This window comes from Lycium barbarum, chromosome 5 (assembly GCF_019175385.1).
Source record: "Lycium barbarum isolate Lr01 chromosome 5, ASM1917538v2, whole genome shotgun sequence".
NCBI lineage: Eukaryota > Viridiplantae > Streptophyta > Magnoliopsida > Solanales > Solanaceae > Lycium > Lycium barbarum.
Window position 1 is genome coordinate 14994184 of NC_083341.1, and position 22041 is coordinate 15016224.

Sequence of the window (22041 nt, forward strand, 5' to 3'; positions counted from 1 at the left end):
CTTACACTTGATTCCCTTGATTTATGTTGTTGATCACCAAATATCCTTGAACTCTTGTGGAATATATGTAGAGAGATGTTCTAGAGAGAAGGGGTGTGATGTAGAAGTGAAATGAAATAAGTCTTGGTCCCCTTATTTAATGACTTAAAAAAAATCTGATTTGAAGTGCACAGTGGTCGTAAACTTGGTTTACGGTCCGTATTCCAGTTTACGTACCGTCCTTCGTGGTCGTATTTAATCATAACAGAACCAGAAAATCAAACTGAGATGTGGTGATTTACGGACATAGTTTACGGGCCGTAAACCACTTTACGGTCCGTATTTTGGGTCGTATTTAACCATTTGATCATTTGGCCGAAAGTTGAAGTTTTGGAAGCCAAAATACGACATGGCAGTTTACGGACCGTATACCACTTTACGGTCCGTATTTCACTTTACGACCAACTGGCCAGAATGCAAACCTGCAACTTTTCACATTTCCAAAACCTATAATTATTCATTATGGAGCATAACCTATCTCTTATTGAAATTGCCTTCAGAATCTTACTTAGGGTCGTCAAATGTTATTTCTTACTCATGAAAACATCGGATACTCGTACTCTTCGCGGGTCCATTCACTTGGACAACAATGGAGGATTTTTCCGAGGTGTAACATAGAAGCAGTTTATTGGCCATTTTTTAAAATCAAAATCTGCTTACTTTCATGCTATATCATGCTCAAACCACCATGGGAAGAGAACATGGTGGTTATTTTTACTAACTCAGTTTTCTGTTTTGCAGGTCTTTGCTATGCAAGGAAACACATAAACATAAGATGGGATGAAAACTGGAAAAATGCTTGTATCACTGACCCTAATCTTGGAAATGAGGTGTTACAAACTGGTTTCATTTCTACAAGGCTAACTATTTTTTATATATATGAACTTGAATGCTACAGTAGTCTCATTGATCCTATTCTAGGAAGGGATTTGAGATATGTGTGCTATATGTTTTACTGGTTTTCAAGGACCACAAAAATGGGATACAGGGGACCACACTTATACAAGAGAGATTGCAACAGGTGCCCATACAGCAAGAAGCAGAAATGGTTGAGTGATACAAGGTTTTGTTATGCAGAAATTTGGGGACAAGGACACTTCTCTATGGTAAACAAAGACCTAGGTAATTATGCCAACTATGCCACTTGCAAATTCAAATCAGAAAATGAGTTTATAGATCCAAATAAAAGTAGTAAAGCTATTCATTAAAATGACAACTTCAAAACACTGATAGTATTCAAAAACTGAGTAATAAAGCTAAATTCCAGATAAAACCTATAAATAGGAAGTAAACAATTAACTACTAATTTCAAACATGTAAAGAAAATATGTAAGTATAAAAAAAATACTTACTAATTGCTATTAATCCTCACCCCATATCTCTCTTCTGACCATTCTTCCTCATCAGTTGTTTCATTTTCATTATTACATTTATTCACCTCTGCATTAATTTATTCTGTATTTATTTCTTCTAATATGTGTTCTGCATGCTCTAAATCATCTTCTAACTTATTGTCAACTGTTTGGTGAACAATTGATATGTTGTCAGCATGGAACACAACTGGCAACACATTTCCACTTCCACTCGACCCACAGGCTTGACTTTAATGACCACCCACCAAGCAGACTTATCTGGACGCAAGGGATAAGGAGCATAGTACACTTGTCTAACATTTTGTGCAATAATGAAAGGATCATAAGCCGCATACTCCCTCGTGTGGTTTACTCCTATGATGTTATACTGCTTGCATACCCTTGTAACTCTATTTGGGGTTGGATCATACCACTTGCACCAAAAAAGTAAAAAAATTTTTTTGCCACCACCAGAGTACTCCAGTTCTAGGATCTCCTTAATTAGACCAAAATAATCGACCCCCGCTTGGTTTCCATCCCCACCTTTAACCCAAACCCCGCTGTTGTTAGTTTTCATATGCTTAGATCATTATTCGGTAGTAAATTTGAAACCATTTACCATATATTTGTCCATAGAATAGACCATACCGGGTCCCCAAGATATGTCCTTTAAAAGTTGGTCATGGTAACCATATTCTGTACTGTAAACCTATTAATAGTTAAGAAATAGTAAGTTTGCAATAATATGATGTGCACTTTTTAAATTATGTTAGCCTTGTGAAAAGGTTGTAACACTTACGTAATCGTTAAACCACTTCCCAAGCTGGTCATACACTTTTTCAACGCAATTTAAATGCGCAAAGTAACTGTCAGACAAAATGGAGTTTGAGTTGGTTGTTATGCCTAGTACTTGGATATTTAGTGCAAAATAATAACAACTTATTCATAATATCGTTGAACCTCCGGGCAATTCAGCAAGATAGGTATCGATGCAGATTTAAACTCCATATCATTAAATTCTCTTGTACGTTTTTTTGAACCCGAACCAGGTCGATTGAAGATTGATATCGGCTTCGCTAAAGCATCATTCTCACCTCCTTAATAATGCCGATTGGGTCTGTTTCACAAGCATGGCACATCATCCCCAAAATAGTAAGAACAGAAATGATCCGTTTTTTTAGCAAGATAGGCTTCGCAAATTGAGCCTTTAACTCTATGTTTCTGCTTGATACCCCGTTTAGACTTGTTAATAGTTCTGCATAATATTATGTTAAGCTTGAAATTTTTTAAACAAATTGGTAGAGAGAAATTAATAAAAATTTACACGTATTACCTCTCGAAGGGATACACCCAACGACAATGAACTGGGCCTCCGAGTCGGGCTTCCTCCGCAAGGTGAATTGGAAGATGTTCCATCACATTGAAAAACCCCGCTGGAAGAATTTTCTCCAACTTACTTGTTATTACAGGAATATTCTGATGCATCCGATCCAAGTTGTCTACCCTCAACGTGCTGGAACACAAGTCTTTAAAGAACAAACTAATTTCTGTCATAGGCTTCCAGATTCGGGTAGGAAAGCCACTAAATGCAATGGGGAGTAAAATTTCCATGAACACATGACAATCATGGCTTTTCATCCCATGTAACTTTCCTTGCGCCATATCAACACGTTTTTTAAAAATTTGATGCATACCCATCAGGCATCTTCAAGTTCTCAACCCATTCACAAATCTTTCGCTTCTGATCCACTGTGAATGAATAATTAGCCTTAGGCTTGAAGACCCTGTTCCGTTTGACCTGCAACCAGAACTCTTTATGCCTACAATATTCCTGTAAGTCCAATCTAGCCTTTGGATTATCTTTTGTCTTGGCCTTAACATCCATCACTGTGTTGAACAAATTATCAAAGTAATTTTTATGTGCATGACATCAAGATTATGCCGGAGAAGATTATCCTTCCAATATGGTAACTCCCAAAATATGCTCTGTTTGGTCCAGTTATGTGCAAGCCCATACCCATCGAACTTGTACGGTGGTTCTTTAGTAACTTTCGGAAAGTTCTCAACCCTCTCCCAAATTTCCTCTCCTAAAAGTCTTGGAGGTGGATAGTTTCGTTCAATTGTGTTCTTCTTAAATGCATTGTTCATACTCCTAAACTTATGATCCATTGGCAAGAACTGATGGTGACAATCAAACCATGATTTTTTTTTGCCATGTTTTAAAGTGAACGATTTAGTATTGTCCATGCAGTAAGGACAAACTAACTTTCCAGCAGTCATCCACCCAGAGAACATCCCGTAGGCAGGAAAATCATTAATAGTCCACATTAAGGTGGCCCGCAAATTAAAATTCTGCTTAAGAGAAACGTCAAACGTCTCAACCCCTTCAACCCACAACATTTTCAAATCATCAATCAAAGGTTGCAAGTATACATCAATTAAAACTGTTGGATTACGTGGGCCGGGAATGATGCAATTAAAGAACATATATGGACTAGTGATACACAACTCAGGTGGAAGATTATATGGTGTTAAGAAAACCGCTAGCAAGAATATGGTGCAGCAGAAACAGAATGTGGACTGAATCCATCTGAACATAAACCCAACCTAATGTTTCGTGGTTCAGCCGCAACGTCTGGATATGTTGTGTCAAAATGATTCCAAGCCTCTCCATCTGATAGATGACACATAACACCATGCGGCCTTCTATTTTCACCGTGCCATCTCATATGAGGAGCGAATCTATTTGATGCGTACAACCTCTTTGACCTACGTGTAAGAGGTAAGTAATGCATCGCCTTAACAGCAACCCTCTTCCCGCTAAGAGTCTGCTTAAAACGAGCTCTTCCATAAAACTTACAAGATTCTAGACCTTCGTCATCCATATAGTATAACATGCATCCATATTCACAACAATAAATTCTCATCTTAGACACTAATATTTTTGCCTTATAGCAATTTCAGGTATCTCTAATTTCGGGTCAACTAATTCATGTATAAGGCCAATCACAACAGCCATTGCACCTTGAGAAACATTCCAATCTGCTTTAATGCTTAATAATCTAACATCAATAGACAATTGAGAGTGGGGACTCCCGTCATATAAAGGCCGACTAGCATTTTTCAACTGTTTAAAAACACGACTAGCTTCTTCATTTGGAGCTTCTTCATCATGGTTACCAGATTCAAAATCGGAATGCATCCCATAAGCATCTTGAACCATGTCGTGCATTCTAGAATTTTGGACATTAGGTTCCACTGCCTTACTACTTTCACCAACAACAAAGTTTTGAAATCTACCAAAACTACTATCTGTTTCTCCATGACTAGTCCACACTGTATAATCTTTTTCAAAGCCGTCTTTATAGAGATGAAGCCTAACAATCTCTAGTGTCTCGTAATTCCTACATTGACATTTCACACAAGGGCACCTAACCAAGCCATGAATTTGCAAAGTTTCAAGTGTCATTGCATAGTCAACAAAAGCATCAACACCGTCTACAAATTCTTGCCTCATCCCACCTCGACCATTGTTTGTCCTATTATACATCCAACTACGAGATTCCATCTACACAAATAACACCAAATTTGAAATTGTTAACGAACAAATTCAATGAATAATTTAATTCAATGTTCAAAACCCAAATCACCAGTTTCCCTAATTAGCAATTAAAGCTTCAGACTAGGAAAAATTTACTAGATCTTAAACAGAGACCCAAATCGCCAGTTGCCCTATACCATATTACATAAATCTTATATAGCAAGATTTCAGTCTTATAAGTACCCTTTGGCTAAAATGGACCTTAGAATCACAAACTCATCAAAAACTCAGAAAATTTCAAACCAAACCCATGAAAATTTGCACCATAAACCTAACACACAATAAAACAAGGGTATATGGACCTTAGAGAGCAAGAGATTGAAGTACTCTTTTGGCTAAATGTGCCTTAGAATCAAGAAACCATCACAAATTCATAAAATTTAAAACCAAACACATGAAAATTTGCCCCAAAATTTCATCATACACACACACACAAAAAAAAAAAAAAAAGAACCTCGAGGAAACATGCCAACCCATTTGCTTGATCTCTTACCAGAATATCGAACTCAAAACATAAGAAAACATGTAGCAAGAAACGAATGAAAGTTAAAGAACACTAAAGTAAAGAGCAAACCGACCTTAATCAGAAATGATCAAACTTCGACCTTAAAAAGTAAGTATTTTGACTCTCGTATTTTGAACTACTTCACACAAATTAGGTGTTTAATCACTAGCTCTCATTTCTATTTTGATAATAAATCTTCTGAGGTACAAGCTATATTTAGCAAAAACATTTACTGCCAGCTAAATACTTCTTTCTTTTTCCCTCTTAGCAGCCATAGGTAAAAACTTAACCGTATCATAACCGTATCAAGTGTCTACACGTACCAAGTGGATACATGCTATGTGTCCTAATATACATAACTATTACTTAATCATGAGTAATTAATGTACATTATTATTTTATCAAATCACTTAATTATAGTATGTTGCATAGATTTAGTGTAACTGATAGATATAAATCGCACCCAGAGGGCCTAAACATCTTAATTAAGCTAAGTTGATGCCCGCAAAGCACATAATTAGATTTTCTCACTTTAATAATAATAATAATAATAATAATAATAATAATAATAATAATAATAATAATAATAATAATAATAATAATAATAATAATAATAATAATAATAAGAAGAAGAAGAAGAAGAAGAAGAAGAAGAATAATAATAATAATAATAATAATAATAATAATAATAATAATAATAATAATAATAATAATAATAATAATAATAATAATAATAATAATAATAATAATAATAATAATAATAACAACAACAACAACAACAACAACAACAATAACAACAACAACAACAACAACAACAACAACAACAACAACAACAACAACAACAACAACAACAACAACAACAACAATAATAATAATAATAATAATAATAATAATAAGAACAAGAACAAGAACAAGAACAAGAACAAGAACAACAACAACAACAACAACAAAAATAATAATAATAATAATAATAATTAATGACCTCTGTTTGAACAAGTTTGAAAATTTACTCAAATTAATAATAGACAAAAAAGAAAAAGTAATATTGTCAATTCCACAACTAGTAATAATAATAAGAAGAATAATAATAAGAATAATAATAATAATAATAATAATAATAATAATAATAATAATAATAATAATAATAATAATAATAATAATAACAACAACAACAACAACAACAATAATAATAATAATAACAACAACAACAACAACAATAATCATAATAATAATAAGAACAACAACAACAACAACAACAACAATAAGAATAATAACAACAACAACAACAACAACAACAACAACAACAACAATAATAATAATAATAATAATAATAATAATAATAATAATAATAATAATAATGACCTCTGTTTGAACAAGTTTGAAAATTTACTCAAATTAATAATAGACAAAAAAGAAAAAGTAATATTGTCAATTCCACAACTAGTAATACTGAGGAATTCCTTAGAACTCTAATTCTAAGTACAGGAATTCACTTTGTAAATCAGAACCAATATTAGGCAAACTTTTTTTTCAATGTCATATTTGAAACAAGCTTTTTTCAGCTGGTCCTCCTAGCAAATTTCTTAGCCAAGAAAATAAAGAAAGCATACCTCAAATGGTTGGCCGTGGATGGCGACGGCAACAGCGGTACTGGGTAGGGACGGCGGCAACGGTGACTGGCAGGAATGATGGTGACGTCGACGGTGTTATTAGGGTTAGAGAGAGGGGGGGGGGGGGGGGGGGAGAAAACGTGAGAGGAAAAGAGAGAGAAATGGGAAAGAGAAGGGTTTAATTGGGTCTGTTTTAATTTTATTTGCCTAATTATACCGACCTCATGAGGTCGGTATATTTAATAATTTTATTTTTAATTTAAAATAATACCGACCTCACGGTATTCTTTTAAATTAAAAATAAAATTATAAGAGGTCGGTATTCTTTTAAATTAAAAATAAAATTATAATATTTAGTATCAAATTAAATAAATTTCTGACCTAGTGAGGTCGGTACATTATTTTTTCAAATTTTGGTACAATATTACTGACCTCATGAGGTCGGTTTGTTTTTTAAAAAAATTGAAAAATAAATATTACGACTTTACAGACCTCATGAGGTCGGTTTTTTTCCGACCTCAACTGAGGTCAGTTTTTTGAGGTCAGGAAATCCTATTTTTTTAGTAGTGTTAAGGGAGTTAGCAGTAAAGAGGAGAGAGGAAAGATAAACAGTAGGAGAATATAACTGAATCCTTAATTTAGTGGAATATTAACTTTTACATCTTCTAATTACCCATAAATTTTATTTTCTAATATTTTTAAAAAGGTATTAAACACTGCTATTTTTGAGGAACTTTAAGAGTTGTGCTAAATATGTGCAAACTCTTAGAAGTGTGACAAGCTATGTAAATTTCTCTTGAAAAAACCCAAGGAGTCAGAAAATCAGGAAAAACATGTTGATGAGAAGGAGATAATTAAACTCTCCAACTCAACTCATGAGCCAAAATGCCTAGTTGTCATTCAAAAATTCAGAATCAATAAAAAAATTAAAATTCTACTCCACTTTGCCAAATACCCTTTGACTTCTAATTACTTTTTTTCAACTTTAACTTTAAATATTCTTTCTATTCATCTTCGACCAAATATTACCTAAACACTAGCTAAAGAAGACACTCATACTCCTAATCCCTCTATTCCCTTCGAAACAAAGAGATATTTACAAGCACATATTATATGATTAGCTACTAAGAAGAATCATGGAAATCGAAAATCAGGAAGAGCATGTTGATGACAAAGTACCAAGAGTGTCTCAAGAACAATGCTGTGAGTATCGGTGGCCACGCCGTAGACGGCTGCGGCAAATTCTTGCCAACGGTGTCGAATTCGGACATAAAATATTCGAACTTTTAAAACAAAAGTTACACAAACACACACACACACACACACACACATATATATATATATATATATATATATAAGCTACATAAAAAGTACTTGTTGCACCTCGGAAATTTTTTTGTTGATGCACAGTGGATAGACTAATGAGGGGCACGAAGTATACGATGTTTCAATAAGTAAGAAATAACATTTGATGATCCTAATTGAGATTTCAAAGACATTCGAAGTAAGAGAAGAAAGTTGCCAAGAAAGGCAAGGCATACGTTATGTATCGGAAAGGATTTATGAGTAACGAATTAATGATGTTTTGGAGAAGAGCTATAACGTCCCTTAGATTGTTAATGAGGTGTTAAACAAGTATCAAGAAGGTTCCATAAGGATTTGAGATCAAACGAAGTGACGAGATCAAAATCGGAGAAGAAATAGATTATACGACCAATTATACGGTCCGTATAATGGTCCGCAGAATCGTCACAGTGAAGGTCCCTCACTGATGGGATTAAACGGTCACTTATACGGACCATATAAAATTATACGGACCGTATAATGTGTCGTATAATGGTCACAGAAGCGAGATGTTGATGGGGCGATTTCACGGTCACTTATACGGACCGTATAAGTTTATACGGACCGTATAAGTGTCCGTATATTTTCCCGACGGGTCAGATTTTAAGTTTTAAATAAGAGGACCCAAGTTCATTAATTTCATTTCCCATCTTCTCACTTCTTCTCCACAACTCAAGAACTCTTTAGAACCCTCCACACTCTTCATCTACAAGAACCCAAGAGAAATTCATGATCAACTCCATCAAACTAAGAGAATCAAGTGTAAGAAACTCATTGAAGTTCATCTAAGCCAAGAAATTCCAATGGAAGTGAACTAGGGTTTTGGTGCAAGAGAAGTATTTCCACTCAAGGCTTATTCCTACATTATCTAAGGTAAAGACGTGAGCATTGAAGGAGAACGATCAAGTGGTAGAATAGCTAAAGGAAAAGGGAAACCGGGAGGTGATCCAGTCCCGTAGGAGCTATTAGCTGACTTGAGGGCACTCCATTGTTCCGGAGGTGCCATTGATTTATTCTTTTGTGTATATATATGTTTTGGGAATGACGGGATCCTGTCCCGTCCATATGTCTAGTACTCTAGTAGAAGCTCGTAGATACGTATGTGTGGGTAGTATGGTCTCACGATGTCCTTATTGTATGTATATTATTTGATAGCTGAAGGACTTATGTATATAAAAGTAATTATGTTTCAAATGAAAAATGGTTTTCCTACGATTATGAGCATAAGAAATACGACTGTACGCAGAATGAGTAATAGAACGAGCAGTGCTCGGTGGTTAGCCCCGGGTACCCGTCATAGCCCTAGCCGGGTCATGACAAAAGTGGTATCAGAGCAGTTCAGTCCTAGGAAGTGTCTACGAGCCGTGTCTAGTAGAGTCTTGTTTATGGTGTGTTGCGCGCCACATCTATAAACAGGAGACTACAGGGCATTTAGGATGGTTACTCGTCTTTCATCTCTAAGATCGTGCGATAGAGCTAATCCATAAGAAATGAGATTCCTTATACTAACCCTTGATTGTAGTAGAAGAACGGTATTGACAAAAGAAAGTGATTGATGACATTGAAAGTTACAGAGGTAAGCCCCTTCGTTGAGGCTACGTTATCGGAATATGTATTTATATGATAATGGATTGGTTGTCATAGAGGTAAGTCGGTGTAAGTACAACAGAGGAATTGACTAAAGGTATCTCTTAATGATAAGTTCAGTTATAAGTTGTGAACTAAACAAATTGAATGAATCAGAACAAAGGTAAGCGACGGTACGAAAGATGTGTGTCGATTAAGGTAAGAATATTGAGGTATAATTGAAATAAAGCTGAAGGATGAAACGGAAAGTAAATAGGAAGGGATAACAGGGCAGATCGCTAAAGGATCAGGTACATCTCGAAGTGTGATATATGAGGTAAGTTTCGACATCTTTGTGCTTTTACTTGAAAGTGGGAGCCCTGTGTGGCTGAGATATGTCGTACATATATATTGGTCATGTGAGGCATTGTTGGTATTTGCTGCGTGCAGGTTTTGGGATAGTAAGAAATATAGAGGAAACTCCGTCGAAATTTTCCTAGAATTTAAAGGGGATGAGTTAAATGTTGTTGAATTGGTAGTAGCGGTAATTATAAGATCGACATTGATATGGTAAAGAGAAATACTAGAGTAAATTAGGGAGACTGGTAGTACTAAAACATGACATAGAAGAGGAAGGGTAACTCCAATAGAGTGTGATACTGAAGTATTGATTGGATGGATGAGCACAAGTAAAGAACAACAAGTCTATTAGCAAAATAAAGTAACAGCATCACGGAGACATAGGTACGAACATGAAGGGTTATAATGAATGTGAATACATTGGTGAGATAACTTATATGGTAAGTGTAATAGGGCTGATCAGAAAGAGTAACAGGTTAAGTATGCTTACTTCACGAGGTGTATTCTATTTCATAAGCGGAATTGCGAATGAGATCAAGAAGTGTCACACTATAGAGTTGATTATGATCAGGGTATAACGAGAAAGTAACAAGAACTGTAAGTAAAGTATAGTGAGGGAACGACTAAAGATATGACATATTCTATATGAATAAAGAATGAATGCAAGTGTGAAACCAGCAAGCGAGCCATGGGGCCGTAGATAAGAAAGCTTATAAGACCTTGTTAGAAAAATCCAGCATAGAGGTTTCGCAATGAAAGAAATGATAGCAAGCAAACTTGAAAAAGGAATCAGAGAAATGTGATATGGCAAAGCAGTAGTAGTTTGTGATTTGTATAATCGAGAGTATGAGCGATATCTTTAGCTGGATGTAAAAGACCAAGACTACAGAAAGATGAATAACGAAATAGGACGATTGTTAGGAAAAGGATCAACACAATAAGGATGAGAGGGGTGATCAAAATGAACAGAATAAGTTTTGGAAGCGAAGAATGAATTGTACAAAGGTAGTATATTCTAAAGGACAAAGCGGTACTAAGTTAAGAATAGGGTTCCTCGTGTGAAGAATAAAGGATTGATTATAAATGGGAGGAAATAAAAATAAATTGAGGAGGAAAGCATGTAAAGGAATAAGTGGGAAAGAGGCCATAAGTTGTGAGTTCACCGAACGACGATAAAGCGATAAAGCAGGGCTATCATCAACGACAAATACAATATGATTATGATTGATTTTGAAATCAATGTTGAGTGCAACACAAAAGCAAAAGAGTATGAGACATAAGGGGTATTAGTTGTGCATGAGACTTATATCCTTGAAAATAAAGATGGTGGATTTAAGGAAAAATGCATTTTCGATTACCATAAGTCCATTACGGGAAGGAAAAGGGAAGACGATGTTACAAGTGAACTTTGAGCATCGAAGAAGAAGGCAAGTGACATTGCATGGATGGTATGGATAACTAGACATACTACTATTGTGAGCATCCCTATGGGACAAAAGTTGTTAATTGGAGTGGATTTATACATTGACTCATAACTACCAGATGAGCTAAGTAAAATACATCCTTGTTCGGATTGCTATGTCGGTTGTATTGCTTGATTACAAAACTGCAAGATGAGTATGTTAAGACTTCACACATGAATTATCGTAGCTATAAATTATGGGAAACAACATGAATAATAGTATAGTAAGGGATATATGAATTCAAGATTTGAAAGTGAGGCAACGGATTTGAGAATGGTACAAGTAAAACCCTTAAAGGGGAGAAGCGAGTAAAGAGAATACAAGAGTAGAGATTGAAACGATGGACCCTAAGATGTGACAGATATAGACTCTAAAACAAAGAGTGAGAGTTGCGCAGAAATGAGTCTAATGACTAGTAAATAAACAAACACGAATTGAGCAGGCATCTGAGACTATACTGGAAATCATTTGCGAAGACCTTGAACCACGTGACATTGAGAGCAAATAACTCAAGGGATATTATAAAATATAGTGATGCTATATTAGAATAGAGGCAAAGGCACTAATGGTAGGGCCGTTGTTAATGATATTGCGATTTATAAGCGACAATTAAGAAAGGGACCTAAGGTTTTCTATAGTAGAACATAAGATATGATAATCAAGGGAAAAATAAAGGAAGGAAGAGAGCATGACGAGATAAGTTACTACAGATAGACACAAGAGTTTTGGTATGCGAAAACCATCGAACCTTCAAGGTCGGGTATGCTATGGATATGAATATGGACACGAATATGTATACAGATATGGATACATGTATATGTATAGATGTGTATGTACACGAATCACGCAAGAACGATTATGTAACTTGCAAGTATTTATACGTTGCTAATGAAACCAAGTGGGTACTTAAAAAGAGGAGTAAGAGGTAAACAAGAATAGTGTGGTCATGATACTCTGGGTCAGTTGAAGGAAAATATATGGTGAATTGAGTTGAAATGTTGAGTTGGGATTATCGTTAAGGATAAATAGGACAATTACTTGGAATATGATATAAGCACACGTTATATGCTTCCTACGGTAGCCCTGAGTGGCAGTGTTATTTTGGACTGTTGTGACAGGATGGTAGTGCCATATCATAGGGAAAACTCTGGCGAAATTTTTGTAGAATCCCCGATAGCTTAACATTCGAGGACAAATGTTTTTAAAGGGGGGAAAAATGTTACACCTCGAAAAAAAATTCGTTGATGCACAGTGGATAGACAAACGAAGGGCACGAAATATACGATGTTTCAATAAGTAATAAATAGCATTTGATGATCCTAATTGAGATTTCAAAGACATTCGAAGTAAGAGAAGAAAGTTGCCAAGAAAGGCAAGGCATACGTTATGTATCGGAAAGGATTTATGAGTAACGAATTAATGATGACTTAATGATGTTTTGGAGAAGAGATATAAAGTCCCTTAGATTGTTAATGAGGTGTTAAACAAGTATCAAGAAGGTTCCATAAGGATTTGAGATCAAACGAAGTGACGAGAACAAAATCGGAGAAGAGATAGATTATACGACCAATTATACGGTCCGTATAATGGTCCGCAGAATCGTCACAGTGAAGGTCCCTCACTGATGGGATTATACGGTCACTTATACGGACCATATAAAATTATACGGACCGTATAATGATCACAGAAGCGAGATGTTGATGGGGAGATTTCACGGTCACTTATACGGACCGTATAAATGTCCGTATATTTTCCCGACGGGTCAGATTTTAAGTTTTAAATAAGAGGATCCAAGTTCATTATTTTCATTTCCCATCTTCTCACTTCTTCTCCACAACTCAAGAACTCTTTAGAACCCTCCACACTCTTCATCTACAAGAACCCAAGAGAAATTCATGATCAACTCCATCAAACTAAGAGAATCAAGTGTAAGAAACTCATTGAAGTTCATCTAAGCCAAGAAATTCCAATGGAAGTGAACTAGGGTTTTGGTGCAAGAGATGTATTTCTACTCAAGGCTTATTCCTACATTATCTAAGGTAAAGACGTGAGCATTGAAGGAGAACGATCAAGCGATAGAATAGCTAAAGGAAAAGGGAGATCGGGAGGTGATCCAGACTCGTAGGAGCTATTAGCTGACTTGAGGGCACTCCATTGTTCCGGAGGTGCCATTGATTTATTCTTTTGTGTATGTATATATATGTTTTGGGCATGACGGGGTCCTGTCCCGTCCATATGTCTAGTACTCTAGTAGAGGCTCGTAGATATATATGTGTGGGTAGTATGGTCTCACGATGTCCTTATTGTATGTACATTATTTGATAGCCGAAGGACTTATGTATATAAAAGTAATTATGTTTCAAATGAAAAATGGTTTTCCTACGATTATGAGCATAAGAAATACGACTGTACGCAGAATGAGTAATAGAACGAGCGGTGCTCGGTGGTTAGTCCCGGGTACCCGTCATGGCCCTAGCCGGGTCGTGACAGTACTATACATCCGATGTATACCTTGGCCCTCAGTCTATCTCAAACAAGCCCGTTAGGACGAACCCCGTCCTATGGCTCGACCATCATCCGATAGAGTCATGGCCTTTAACCCGAGGCAACACAGCACATAGCAATAAACAATTCAAAATATTTAAAAGACACTACGATAAAAAAAAAAAAAAATCTATTAACTCTCCAGTAATAATTGTGTCATATAAAATGGATAAGAAAAGCTCTCCAGTTGAGGTTTAGGACCAAACAAGGTGCAAACTTCTAAATACTTTTTCCAACTTTAAACTTTAAATATTCTTTCCGTTTCCACATATTATCTAAAACACACCTGCTAAAGAAGTTAGACACTCATCCTCCTAATCCCTTTATTCCCTTCGAAACAAAGAGATATTTACAAGCACAGATCATATGATTAGGTACTAAAAAGAACCATGGAGCTTGAAAATCAAGAAGAGCATGTTAATGAGAAGCAGATAATTAAAAACTTCAACAACTCAACTCATGATGAGACCAAAATGCAAATGAATTCGAAGCCTAAGCCAAAGTACAAAGAGTGTCTCAAGAACCACGCTGTGAGTATTGGCGGCCACGCCGTAGATGGTTGCGGTGAATTCTTGCCTGCCGGAGAAGATGGTACGGATGAGGCTCTCAAATGCGCTGCGTGTAATTGCCATCGTAGTTTCCACCGGAAAATAACACAAACTCATCACCACCAACCCTACAATAGAACCACTTCATACTTCCACCACCATATTATGCCGCAACACAGGCCTTTAGCATTGCCATCAACTTCTGGAGGTAATGTTTTTCTTGTCCTTTTTTTCCCTTAAATTAAAAAAAGTAATGGCTATCATCATTTTTCCTGAGTTTTACCCCTCAACTATCGATTGTTTCCTTTTCCTGTTTGAATTATGACCATTAAAACACATCTTTAAATTATCTACGCCAACTATCAGTAGTTCTCTTTTTCTAACTGAACTGTATAAATAATGTAGTTCAGATAGGAAAAGAGAACAAAAAAAGGGAGAGAAATATAGTTTGGGTGTGAAACTCCCAAAAAAGTGATAGATGAAGTGTGTTTTTACCATTATCTTAAGTAAAAATAGCTATCAGAGTTTCGAAATTAATGGGTCAAAATTTAGTGTTTGTGTTATAGTATACATTAACTTATTTATGGAACAATATATGTAATTAGCAAGGTAAACATAAACTTTTATAATAATAGGAAGAATTAGTAATTTCATAAAAATGATAATCATAATTAGATGTAATAGATTAAACAATTTTGATAATGTGAATTTTCGGTTTCCAAATAAATATAGTAATCTCATAAAAATGATAATTAAAATTAATTATAATTAATAAAGTAAACTATTTTGATAGTGTGATTTTTTTCTTTCAAACTGTTAGTGTATATAGATTATTTTTAACCTTCGTATAGAATTCTTGTTTGTTATATTTATTTTAGTTAAGTTATATATATCAAGTGCAAAAAAGAATTATATTATCAGATGATCCAAATAATCTGGTAAACATACTTCAAAATGTGAGATTTATAATCTTAAAAATAAGATGATTATTTGCTTCTGTAGGCAAAAGTGACATGATAATGTAACATTTCTTAGACTAATAGTTTATATATCTGACTTAAACTCTATTCATACTCCCTCCAATCCATCCCAATTTATACGATACTCTTTCTTTTTTAGTTAATCCCAAAAATAATGACATTTTTCTATTTCGCAAGAATTTAACGCTAGAGTTCTCATTTTACCCTTAATTAAATGATTTTTAGCCACAAAAATTTCTTTGACTTGTTTTAACTACTTAAGATTCAAAAGTTTTCTTTTCTTTGTTAAATTTCATGCCTAGTCAAACACCCTCATATAAATTGGACGGAGGAGTATATGTGTAAATGTGCAATTAAGTTGGAAAACAAGAAAAGAAAATGCAATTGCTATGAAAACACCATAGCAGTTCGTTTTTAATAAAACTTTAGTATATTACAATTCTACTTATTATAATTTGTTCAAAATTACAAGAAGTCATTCTAAATTCACATCAACAGGTGGTGGATACAGGGAGGATCAAGAACTAGGCATATGTAACCCTAATAACAACAACATTAATGGGACATCATTAAAGAAGAGATTTCGGACAAGATTCAGCCAACAACACAAGGACAAAATGCTGGAACTTGCTGAGAAATTAGGGTGGAGAATTCAGAGGCAAGATGAGGGAGCTGTGCAGCAATTGTGTAATGAGATTGGCATCAAAAGGCATGTGTTCAAGGTTTGGATGCATAATAACAAGTACACACTTGGTAAGAAATTATTAAACCCTAATACACAAATTGATCCTTAATTTGTAGCGCGCAGCTCAAGCAAGAAGGTCGAGAGAAAATCATTCACGAAAAAAAAGAGATAATTTTAAGATATTTTTATTATATATAGTAGTATGAAGGTGAGCTTACCGTTGCTCTGAGCGATTTGAGGTGTAGAATTAGTTACTGATCTCTTGTGTCAGAGTTGGTTGCTTACATCATATCCCCTTCAAAAGCGCCTTTTTGCTAAGAACATAAATGCTTAGTGCATCAGACTGCCTTTCTACTTTTTTTTTTTTTAATTATAGTACTATGAAGGAGAGATTTGAAGTAATGATAAAGTTATCCTCGGGTGACTTATGAGTTCAAGCTGAGGAATCAGCTCAGGTTGGCTGCTTACATCAAATTTCTTGTGGTGCAATCCTTTCTCAGGCTTTGCTTGAACATAAGATGTTTTTTGCATCAGACTCCCTTTATCTTTTTAATTTGTTATAGTACTTCTATGTTGAATTCTTGAGTTTCTTTTTATTTCTAGAAGGACGTGTTAAAGTGTGTCACCAAATTAATTTTGGATGCTTTGTGGCTGAGAGTTTTTTCTCCTTTATGAGTAGTACTTAGTGAGGGCAAGCTTGGGTTTCTTCTAGTTCCACTGTTTTCTTGGAAGTTGGAAGTATCAATGCATGTTTAAGTGGAAATGTATATGTATTATCATTGTACGAATTTGTCCAGACTATATGAGTTCCTGAATGCGATTAAAGGATATTCAAGTATTCAAAATTTTCCTGAGTTCGTATAATTAAGGAGATTACTTAGTGCAATCTACTGGATTTATATCATAGGTAAATTTAGGCGAAGCTTAACGATAAGAAGGCTGCATTGTTGTGCTTTCATTGTTAATCTGTTATTTATGTGATTATTCACGACTTTCAAGCAACTAGCCTTTTGTTTTGAATCCTTCAAATGTTTTAGCTATCTTGGCAAATGTTCGTACTCTCCAACTCTGCAAAACAAGCAGTACCAATGAGCATGATAGAAATTAAATAAGGGCACTATTGCTCCTTTTTCTCAACACTCTATTCAATGTGGAGCTTAATTTCTTAAGGTCTTCGATGTCATCAAAACTAGGGGTAAAATTAGCCTAAGAATAGAGTTTGGCCGGTTTGGGTTGGACTGGTCATGCTGTCATGACGGTTCAATTTAGGCACAACCCAGGTCATCGCATTTAAAAGTTGGGGTGAATTTGGTTAAATATATAACCTAAAGATCCATAAGAAAATTTTGTTTTGTTTGATGTGTTAGAAATTTTCACAATATATAACAATTTTTTTTTTTTGATAATTCAATAAATTATAACAAAATAAACACAAAATTAAAACTTGGTTATAGTTGAGTGGATTGAGCCTATAACATATATATATATATATACTCAATTATTAATTCATTTTTAATCTACTAAATTCAGTCCAACCCGTTGAGTTAACAGTACTCTTTATATAGAGTTCGCAACTCAAATGACCCAAAAAGTGACAAAAGGTACCAAAATAACCTAGAAAAAAAAAAGTTACCGAAATACCTTTTGCGCACTAAATTAGTGTGCAATAGGACCAAACTGTAATTTAGTGCGCAAAACCTATTTAATAAAACGTTCAGCCCTTCATTCATTGACCAAAAGTTTTGAAATTCACGTTTTTTCCGTACTTTGACCAAAGATTAGTCATGTTTAAAAACGCCGGAATATCAATATTTTATATAGAACGTACCTAATATCTTTTTCTGCGAACAATAATGTAGGCTCAACACATCAAGTCGTTTTAGGGGTTGTAAATTACCCCGAAGTAAGTTTTGTTTGTTTGGAAACTTGTTATTTTTAGGTTTAAGTGTTTTATTTTATAGGGTTTTGATTAATTTAGGACGTGGCACGAGTTATTATTAAACGACAATAAAAACTAAGATAACTAATTATCATTAAGAAAATAATACCAAATATATATATAATATTAACATAAAATGTACATTTTATTTACAAATACACAATCTCCATCCCCCTAGGTCCCACATGTGGGAGCCTTTAGAATAACCTTAGGCCTAAGGCGAACCTTACCACCCTCACCATCATCTCCACCCCCCTTCTTCCTCTTAAACCGTACATGCTCTATGGCATGATCATCCTACGTTCCCTTCCTTGGGGGCTTGTTCAAAACATGCTCCCTATGGGAGACGACGGTGGCCGAAATGTGAGCTTCAGGAGATGACTCAATCTCAATAGGAGACGGGTCCACAGGCCCAGAAGAATGAATCTGAAAAAACATATAAACAATTTAGTTTAGATTTATGTTAAACTAAACATGGAATAACATATAAACAATTAATTAATACATTATTTTATTATAAAAAAATTAAACCCGTGTGTCGACAGGCTCCTGAGATGGCTGGCGAGAGTTGCTCCTGAGAGGGCTCATGAGCTAACAACTCAGCAATCTCCTGAGCAGGCCCCGTAGCCGGAGATGTAAATAGTGTCGGAGCAGGAGACGGGTCTACAGGCGTAGAAGAATGAACCTGAAATAACATATAAACAATTTAGTTTAGATTTATGGTAAACTAAACAGAAATAACATATAAACAATTAATTTAATACATTATTTTATTGTAAAAAATCAAACCTATGTGTCTACGCCGCTTTATTTTTTAGTAGATAGTGTGCATTTTTGAAATCGAGTTCTACGCCGCTTTATTTCGTAATCAAAGCTTTGAAACTTATTCCTTGCCTTAAATATATCAAGAATATTGACCTTTGAGGTTAAACAAAACACGAAAACAATGTATTTGGAACGTGGGGACCATTGTTTTTGGTTGTTAATGGAGCTTTTGTTTTTTTAAAAGGAGGGGGGACCGTCGGGGTGGGAAAGTGGAGGGGACTTTTATTAAACAGGTATTGGTACTTCGATAACGTTTTTTTTTTTTGAATTATTTGGGTACCTTTTGTCACTTTTGGGGTTATTTAAGTTGGCCGGCTTCTTTATATACATGAAACTAGTGCATGGGTGTGTAGTGGACCCTGGAAGAGCTGATAATAACACTAGTGTTATCTTGACCTTAGATTAGTTTATAACTATATACTATGTTTTAATACTATACTTTTTTCTTGGGAAGAACAATAAACTATGAGTAAGTCCTCAAATGCAAACGTGGACATATATCCATTAATTTCAGAAATTTGATAGATCCATATCTTTTCAGAAATTCCATTTTTTTTTGTTCTTTTTGAACATCATCTTCATCTTCTTATTATATTCCCAGCTTTATTTTTGAATGTTCTAAATGGAACATGTGGGGACTAAAGCAACATAAACAGTCTCATGCATTATAATATTCCTACATGTTTGTTTTGCTTGTTCTCTTTTGTAGTTGCATTTTTGTTGTGACCATCTGCGTTTCACGCGTCACCGCATAAACCAAGGAATATCTACGGGACCAAATAATTAAAAAAAAAAAATTGTAAGTAAAGAAAAAGATTTAAGCATTTAAAAGAAGATTTACTGTTTTATTAAACGGGACTTTGGTACCTTTTCAAGAGAGAAGATTTAACACATCTAATTAAAACATATTAAGTACTAGAATAGAGAATTGCTATTAGGGTTTTATGTAGTAGATGGTCATCAACCGAAGTGAAACCTAAGGTAATTCTATAGAACAATTATTAAGATAAGAAATCATGATCAAATCTGACAAACTCTATAAGTAGCACATATAGAGAATGAATTGAAAGAACGTCTTTAAGATGGTTGATTATATTCTACATGAAGCTTCAAATGCATCTGTCGTTATGTGTTAAATCATGATTACCTAGTATTCTTGTGATACTTACCAATGTTAATGTGGCGATTTGATAAGTGAGTGGGTGCATAAAACAATCTACAATTTCTTAGTATTTTGTGAGAAAAGTAGCGGGGCCCCTGCTTTATTTTTAGTACATATTATAATTTATATGGTACGGATGGTAAGTGTTATATTCAAAATCATTTTATTTAGTCGCTTTTAAAATGGTGTGACTGAGATGTAATTACTATCAAATGCCAAGACACTCCACATACTAAATTCAACCAAGTTAGAACCAATTATAGTGTCTGCTAGGAAAAATAGTAGTACAATCGTCTTAACGTGCCAATACATATGTTTTTCCTATGCTTATATCACTTTTTTGAGTGCGATGTTAACCAACTTTTAATACCATTCGAATAAAGCTTCCCAACACACTTCTTTTAAAGAAAAAAGCTCACTTATTTCTTTTGAGTAAAAGCTTCAAGAACACAAAACTGATGTACTTGCTGCTCTCTTATAATAGGTAAACAATCATAATAGTGATTTTAGAAACTAGTGGTATAAACAATAAAGCTTGTCTTATCCTTTTCCAAAGTTGGGTCTTTGACTTTTATTTTATTTATTTTTTGTTTGGCACTTTGTTTATTTGATCCGTGAACTTTGGAAGTTGAAATCATTGCAAACTGTCATATTGCTGTACTTTGAAGAGCCGTTTGACCATGAAAAGTGTTTGTTTATTAAATTGATCAATTATGTCCACTCCAAACTTGAATTATAGAATTTAAAGTTTGAGAAATAAGGTTTAGTAGTTTTTAAAAGAAAATTCAGGTATCCATTCACAAAATACCAACTCAGTTTTCATGTCCAAACACGAAAATCAACTTCCAAATACAATTTTTTTTTTTTCAAATTAACATCGGATGCTATTTTCATTCTCAATTAAAGCATGATCAAATGCCTCCAAAACAATGGCTTTACACTACAAAAAAAAAAAAAAAAAAAAAAAAAAATTGCGGAGGTTGAAAGTTGTAATTTGTGAGGGTTTTAGCCTCCTCAAGCAATTAGTGGAGCTAAAACCCCCGTGAATTGCAACTTCCAATCTCCGCAAATCACCCTTTTTTTGTATTGTTTGTATTTAAAAATATTTCAAAGTTTCAGGATTTTTGGTCAACCAAATGCCATCTCTAATGGTGCTTGGTTTGAAACATATTTTTGTGAATTCTTTTTTGTTAGCGCGGAAATGATAAAAACACAACAATTAACGTGGTTCGGATTGATGTGATCCTAGTCCACGGAGAACTGCCGACACTTTTATTAATATCAAGGGAGAAAGTAAGTTACAAGATTGAATACTCTTAGGTTCTATATTCTGTCCTACTTAATAAATCCTAACTAGCATGTATTTATACTACTAGGTCTAATCTTTTCCTAGAAAGGATCTAAATTCCAATAACACTCGAAAACCAACAAAGAAAAAGTTTCCTTTTATTTCTTTCCGCTTTTGAGTAGGAATTGACTTGAATAGCTTCTCAACTTCTCAATCTCCGGCTTGAGATG

At 34.6% G+C, this 22041-nt stretch overlaps 1 protein-coding gene across 1 annotated transcript; it reads left to right on the plus strand.

The window, feature by feature from the left end:
* Positions 1–14278: 14278 nt before the first annotated feature.
* On the plus strand, positions 14279–17425 carry LOC132642322 (zinc-finger homeodomain protein 1-like). The gene is made up of 2 exons (XM_060359556.1): positions 14279–15140; positions 16411–17425. The coding sequence occupies exons 1-2, from the start codon at positions 14774–14776 to the stop codon at positions 16704–16706; spliced, it is 663 nt and encodes a 220-aa protein (XP_060215539.1). The 5' UTR covers positions 14279–14773; the 3' UTR covers positions 16707–17425.
* The last annotated feature ends 4616 nt before the right edge of the window (positions 17426–22041 follow it).